Source organism: Kryptolebias marmoratus, linkage group LG12 (genome assembly GCF_001649575.2).
Source record: "Kryptolebias marmoratus isolate JLee-2015 linkage group LG12, ASM164957v2, whole genome shotgun sequence".
Taxonomy (NCBI): domain Eukaryota; kingdom Metazoa; phylum Chordata; class Actinopteri; order Cyprinodontiformes; family Rivulidae; genus Kryptolebias; species Kryptolebias marmoratus.
Genome location: NC_051441.1, coordinates 13,340,385 through 13,348,304, shown reverse-complemented (window position 1 = coordinate 13,348,304; position 7,920 = coordinate 13,340,385). Strand labels below are relative to the sequence as shown.

At 35.3% G+C, this 7,920-nt stretch overlaps 1 protein-coding gene and 1 gene segment (V, D, J or C); one reads left to right on the top strand and one right to left on the bottom strand.

The window, feature by feature from the left end:
- mapk8ip3 (mitogen-activated protein kinase 8 interacting protein 3) overlaps positions 1-7,920 on the bottom strand; it is a gene marked incomplete in the record, with an annotated part of 1,049,817 nt that overhangs the window by 270,743 nt on the left and 771,154 nt on the right.
- LOC119617519 lies at positions 5,322-5,982 on the top strand. The segment is given in 2 exon segments: positions 5,322-5,426; positions 5,496-5,982. Coding segments are annotated over 2 exon segments (375 nt in total).

Below are 7,920 nucleotides of genomic sequence, written 5' to 3'. Positions count from 1 at the left end.
AAGAGAGGATTTCAGAGCAGACTGAACACTCAGGTTAACATGATGGATTATAGAACAGGGCTGCTGCTTTTAACTCTCTGCTGGACAGGTAGAGGCTTTTACTGATTTTATATCAGAAAACAAAGAAGTTACCAACATATTGTAAGGTCTCAATGCCTTTATTCTATTTTTTTTTTGCAGGTGTTGATGGTCAGACTCTGACAGAATCTGAATCAGTGGTTAAAAGACCTGGAGAATCCCACAGACTGACCTGTACAGCCTCTGGGTTCACATTTAGTGACTATGAGATGGCTTGGGTAAGACAGGCTAATGGGAAAGGACTGGAGTGGGTTGCACATCTCACCAAACCCACTGGTAGCAGCAAATACTACTCTCAGTCAGTCCAAGGCCGGTTCACCATCTCCAGAGACAACGACAAACAGCAGGTGTATCTGCAGATGAACAGTCTGAAGACTGAAGATTCGGCTGTTTATTATTGTGCTCGAAGAGCCACAGTGACTGAAGTCAGTGGAGCAGCTGCACAAAAACCTATGATGACTTGAACTGGTGTAATAGACCATGATAATAAAATTTGTGCTCTAAATATTTTTACATCAACTGTTAACATTGATTAAATGTGTCAAACAAAATAGGCAATTTTTTAACAAGTGTTAGGAAATGTAAAAAAGTTTTTCATAGAAAATTAAAAACTAATGTTTCCTTGCCTGATATTGATGAATCACTGGGTGCCTTTAAATCTAAACTTAAAACCCACCTGTTTAGANATTGCTTATGGCTAAATTAGGGTTAGAGTGCGGGGTTTTGATGTCTTTGATGTTTTTCTCTTTCTTACTGTTTATTCAATGTCACATGCTGTTTTTATGTATTTTATTTTTTTTTATTATGTAAAGCACCTTGAAATGCCTTGCTGCTGAAATGTGCTATACAAATAAAATTTGATTGATTGATTGAAATGAAGAACAATATACAATCATGGTAAAAACTAAATATTTCCATCAAGAAATCTAAAATTTCAAGTATTTATTTTAATTTTTTTTTCTTTTTACAAACATTTTAAATTTAAATAATTACATTCTGTATTGAGAACAGCAACACATGACTTGTTATATTGTGTTATTTTTTTATTGTTTTTATTTGAATGACAGATGATTGTCTGTGACAGCCTCACATTTAACTCTTTTTGCTGAGTTTAAGCTAGTTTATTGACCTTCTGGAGGGTAACAAACTTACCTTTTTATTATTATTGTTTCTATTACCCAACTCATATATAGCATTACTTGAAATCAATTAAATGAAATTAATCTGTGATGTGAATTTGTTATTGGTGTACAATAGATAATCAAGTATTAATCACATAATACCTCCAGTAATTTTGGAAGTATCTCACAGTAAATACACCAAAAAATATAAAAATGCCAAATTTTTGAAAAAAACTTTTTTTTTTCCACAATTAAAATGACATTTTTTTTTAGCTAATAATAAAATGTTCATGAAAATGTTTATCTTACACAGTTTTTATATCTCTGAAAACGAAAAGGTGAAATATACTGGATTGAACACAACTTCAAACACTGCCAATATTCAAAAAAACTCTTTGAAAGACCTTCATTAAGCCTTTAGACAGCAAACACTTTACAAGATTACACAAATGTGTGGCTCAGTGAATAAAAAAAAAAATATCAAGAAACAAGGAGTAGCTCAAGTCTTTTGCACAGTGCCGAGTCTTTCCTGCTTTAAGCCTGTAGAGGGAGATCTACACAAAGCTTTCAGTTTAGGGTCCTTTGAATAAAATGTTGCAAATTTTTGTAGTCTTTGTTAATCGTTTAAATCAGTTGTTCTAAACCTTTTTTACATCACAGAACGGCTTCATTCAAGACAACTTAGACTAGTAGGGAAAAAAATGTTCATTAAAAATATATATTTTTTCTTTTTTTCTTATTTCTGCCAGGGTTGTCTTGCAGGTTTGCTACACAGAAACAACCAAACAAACAAACTAAAAACTGCAACCGAGTCAAGTGCAGGAAAGAGGCACAAACAGAAGTGGTCATTTATCTCAAAAAGATACCCTGCAGACCAATGCATATGCATAAAAATACGTAATACATTATTTTGTTTTCTATTTCTGTGTGGCCAAGTACCAACAGATCCAAAAACTGGTCCCAGTCCTTGTTTCAGTGTTTGGGACCCCTGTTTTAAACCATTATTTCCTAATAGTGAGATTTTGTTTCTAAAAGCAATTATTTAACTTTTCTTTTTGCTAAATTTTACTTCATGGAATAGAAAATGATGTGGGTGGAGCCTGTTTAAACAAATTCTAATAAGCTCCTCTCATATACTGAACAAGGAGAACTGATGGTTCTTACAGAGCACCCTGTCAACATGGCTCACACAGACCTAACCCTCTTTGTGGCATTTTTATTTGTTTTAGGTGGTGCTGAAAGTTGGAGCATTACAGAGTCTGAACCTGCAGTTAAAAAACCAGGAGAGTCTCACAAACTCACCTGCACAACATCTGGATTTAGCTTCAGCAGCTCAGTGTGGGTCTGGATCAGACAGCCTCCTGGTAAACGGCTGGAGTGGATCGCCTTGGTGCACACATCCAGCACTCCCATCTATTACTCAGACTCAGTCCGGGGAAGATTCAGCATCTCCAGAGACGACTCCAGCAGTAAAGTTTATCTACAGATGAACAGTTTGAAGACTGAGGACTCAGCCGTATATTTCTGTGCTCGAAGAGACACAGTGAGACAAAGTGTCAGAGGAGTCAAACAAAAACTACTTCCTCTGTTTAGAACCACAAGAAGCTGTTCTGTTGATTCTGTGTTTTGCAGCTCTCTAATCACTCACTGCTTTACCATAAATCCCACTATTATGTCACATTAAATTTAAATGAATTTAAAGGTATATTTGCACAATGTTGAGATTTCTAAATTGTTTCAAACACAATTATTTAAAATAAAGAATTTAAGTGCAAATACTCCCATTTATCAAACCCAGAAAACCCCAACTCTAGACGAAATGTTTTATGTGACTTTACACAAAATCATCCATTTTATTGTTCTGAAGACTCGACTGTTTATCATTTTAATCTGAAGTTAATTTAGCAGCTGAGGAAAATCCTGCAGTCACAATACTCAGGGATCAGATAAACCTAAAACTTGAAGTTAATGTTTGCTTTTTCATGAGTAAAATGTTTTTTATTTATATTTCAACAGTTTGTAAAATCTTTTTTTTTTGTAAAGGTCATTGTCTGCCATTAATAAACAGCATTATATTACAGTCTTATAGCCTTTGATAATCGGATCAGTAATAAAAGCTAAAAATGGGACATAATGTTTTTGTTTTATTTGACATCATCATTCTGACAAAGACTGCAGCTCTGTGTGCTGATATAAAATATGCAGACCTGATAAATATTAGAAACAGGAAGCCTGAAACAGCTGCCCTGTGCTTCAGAGTCATTAAACTGGAATGACCTTTAAAGCAGAAATGATTTGTGACTAACTGTGACAGAATTCACTGGGCTGATTGTCTTTTTATATAGTCACATTTTTGTATCAATGTGATGTTTATTGTAACACAAGGATGTTGTTGATGAACCTGTTGCCTACATTTAAACTAAACAGCAGCTGATTTAAAACATATTTCATGTATCTCCTCCCTCTGAGGAGGAGACAATGCAAAACTTTGATACTCTTCAGCTCTTCTTACCGTCCTGCGGTGAGGACAGCAGAGGACAGCCACACAATTCATCATGATGGACTGCAGGACAGGGCTGCTGCTCTTAACTCTATGCTGGACAGGTTAAGATTTTTCTTTTCTGATCTAAGTTTGATTTAGGGCTTTATGTGTCCTAACTAAACTAAGAAGATTTTGTGAATGTCTCAGCAGGTGTTGATGGTCAGACTCTGACAGAATCTGAATCAGTGATTAAAAGACCTGGAGAATCCCACACACTGACCTGTACGGGTTCTGGATTCACATTTGGTGACAGCAAGGCTACTGCCTGGATCAGACAGGCTCCTGGAAAAGGACTGGAGTTGATTGACTATCAGTATATATTAACTCCTGATTATCCAGAATATTTCTCTTATCCAGTATATTTCTCAGATTTAGAGGACGACTCCAGCAGTGAAGTCTTTCTGCAGATGAACAATCTGACAACTGAGGACTCAGCCGTGTATTTCTGTGCACAAGAGACACAGTGAGACACACAAACAGGAGAGTCGTACAAAAACTACTTCCTCTATTTGAAACCCAGAGCTGAAACATTCAGTTGTTTATGTGAGAGTTATGCTGTTGCCTACCCAGCATCATTAAGTGTATAAATGAAACATTGAAAGACGAAGTTGTTCAAAAAACGGTGATTACTGACACAGTTTTTTTCATTTTTACTGATAGATTAAAAAAAGGAAAATCTGTTCCGTTCTGTCATTCTGGTAGTTTGTTAAATTAAAATTTCAGCTATTGTCCAGTCAGCACATCAACACTTTATGGTTCACCATTAAATTGCCATCAATCACTGAAAAATTAAACAAATTTACAAAGTTTATAAAGACCCTTGAGCCCAAAATTGGACCAATATAAAAGGTGAAATGAAAATAGTTAATTCCAGGAAGGGATTATTGTTTTTAAAGAACATATGACATCAATAAACATCAGTAACAATAACTATAACCTTACTGACAATTAACTTCAAAAACATGTTTTCTCACTTTGTGTTTTACACATTATCTGATAGAAATGTGTTTTAGAATCTGAAAGAAAAAAAGGAAAATACAAATGTTTGTTCTTTATTCAATTGAAACTCGTATAAGCTTTATTAGAACACACTGTTCTGAAATTAAACTCTAAACCTTGTTAAAAGCTGTCATAAATTAAATACAAATACAAAACAAACAATATAACACACATCCTGTAAAATAAACAGGCTACATAAAACAGCAATGACAAATGTTGAACAGACATTTTATTATAAAAGTTAAAGTAGGCATTACTATTTAACATGATATTTAAAAAAATGTTATCCAGTCTTTAAACAAAGCCTTAGTAGGAACAGCAAACAACATGATTTTTGATTTATCTGTCAGAGATTATTTCAGCACCTAGTGTTTGTTGAAGTGCTCTATTTCTATATTTCACATGTTTTCCTGCTGTCAAAATACTCCACGTGTTCCAACCACAAACAGAAAGCTGAACTACATTTTTACCTCCTGTTTCCCCTCTGAACCTGCAGAGGGAGGTCTATGCAAACTTTCTGTTTTTAATCTTTATAAACACACCATCAGTGACCGTCTGATCATCAGAGGGAGAACAGCTGACAGAGCTTCACAAATCTACCAAAACTCAGCTCAGTGTAGTGATCAATATGAAGCCAAAAGAACCTCTGATTACCTGGAGTTTAATTTTTGTCGCTACTATTCATGGTAATGTATAATTATTGCAGCTAAAACATTTTGTTTTGAAATAAAGATAATAATTATCGTTTTGTGCAGGAGTTTGGAGCGAGATCCGACTGGAGCAGCCTCCCTCTGAGGTAAAAAGACCTGGAGAGACTGTGAGGATCTCTTGTGTCACATCTGGTTACACAATGACAAGTTACAGCATTAACTGGATAAGACAGAAACCTGGGAAAGCTCTGGAGTGGATGGGATGGATAAACACAGACACAACTGTTGCCACCTACGGCAGCTCCTTTCAGAGTCGGTTCAGTTTTACTCAGGATGTCCCCAGCAGCACTCAGCACCTGGAGATCAAGAGTCTCACCACAGAGGATTCTGCTGTTTACTTCTGTGCTCGAGAGCCACAGTGACTGAAGACAGAGGAGCAGCTGAACGAAAACTGCTATATGTCTGCAGAGGTTTTATTATACCCTACTTATTTTAACACTGTGGTTCTTTTAACATGTTATGGGTGATTGTGTACATGAGGTATAATAAAGATAAAGACTGTACGCCTCAGTAAAGAAAAGACAAAGAAATAAAATCATTTCTCCATTTCTTCAGTTTAATATTTCAGGATCATCTTTGAAAGATTTCTTGATACATATCAAACAAAATAAATATATTAGTGTAAAACTCCAGAGCCTCATCAGTCATTTAGTTTTTCGTTTTCATGTTGTTGTTTATTTTGCCATGATTGGTTATCATTTGTGAAACTGCTGACAGATCACATTGAACAGTTTTTCACTTTCACGTGTTTCATGGTTTACAGGATGGACTGTGAGGCTTTTAAGTATTTACTAGAAAGATGATAATTTATTATTTTCAGTTCTTTTTTCCCTCCCTTTCGAGTTAATCTGTCTTATGACTGAAAATGTCTTGCAAGCATTTTCTCTGAAACCTACAGAGTAAAGCAGATCATATCCAAACATTCAGTGATAATTTCTTTGTCATTGTTGACTGTTTTCCTTGACAAGTATAAAAAATGTGTATAATATGTATATATTTGATTATTTCAAAAATCTATTAATAGTTGAAAACTAATGTATGCAAAACTATGAATGGTAAATAAGTAGTTTGTACTGTGGGAATGCAATAAATCAATTAAAAACACAATTTAATGCATTTTTCACCTGTTCAGACATGTGAGAGATGTTTTTTTCCAAAAAATGATGTAAAACTTAGAATTTTTTCTTTACTTGTCCCTGGGACACACGATACGTCAAAAAAGAAGATTAAAGCTGTTGTTGGCAGCTATAGTAATAATTTTTTGTGTTAGGTTGTTAAGTGAATGATCAATTTGCCATTTTTACAGGCAACAATAGTTAAATAATTCTGTTACAAAAGACAGAAACACTTCATTTTGGTTCTGTTATTTTTTTTTACACCTAGGGACAAATTTGGAGTTACCACCTTACCTGACATGCATGTTTTTAATCTGTGGGAGGAAACCCATGTAAGCACAGTAAAAACATGCAAACTCCACACAGAAAGGTCACAGGTCAGGAAGAGGTTCTGCAACCTTCATCTGGGAGGTGACAGCTCTAACCGCTGCACCACTGTGCCAATGGTTAGACAGTCATCTTGTATTAAATGATAAAATGAGCTTTCTTATGGAAAATAAATATTCAGCAGTTTCTTTTCAAAACATGTCTTTTTATTTTAATTAAACTGTATTTTAAAGGTTTTGTTAAAAAGTTATCTATTAACCAGTTCATGTGATATGGGTACAACACAATATTATTCAGAACATTGATTCAAAATTTAACATATAAACAAAAACCATCCCCCAGCAGAGTTTTCACAATGATCTAATTTTACTCAAATTTGTAATTTTTACATAAACCTGTATTATTGAGACACATGCAAGTGAATCATGATTCCAATCTGGTTGAATGCTTCCTGTGAGGAGGAGTCAGAGCAGAACTCAGATTTCTTCCACCTCTACTTATTTGACAGAAGAGAGGATTTCAGAGCAGACTGAACACTCAGGTTAACATGATGGATTATAGAACAGGGCTGCTGCTTTTAACTCTCTGCTGGACAGGTAGAGGATTTTACTGATTTTATATCAGGAAACAAAGAAGTTACCAACATATTGCATGGTCTCAACTTTTTTTACTTGCAGGTGTTGATGGTCAGACTCTGACAGAATCTGAATCAGTGGTTAAAAGACCTGGAGAATCCCACACACTGACCTGTACAGCCTCTGGGTTCACATTCAGTGACTATGACATGAACTGGGTCAGACAGGCTCCTGGAAAAGGACCGGAGTGGGTTGCTTCTATTATTTATCATAGTGGCAAAACCACATACTATTCTCAGTCAGTCCAAGGCCGGTTCACCATCTCCAGAGACAACAGCAAACAGCAGCTGTTTCTGCAGATGAACAGTCTGAAGACTGAAGATTCTGCTGTTTATTATTGTGCTCGAGAGCCACAGTGACTGAAGTCAGTGGAGCAGCTGCACAAAAACCTAT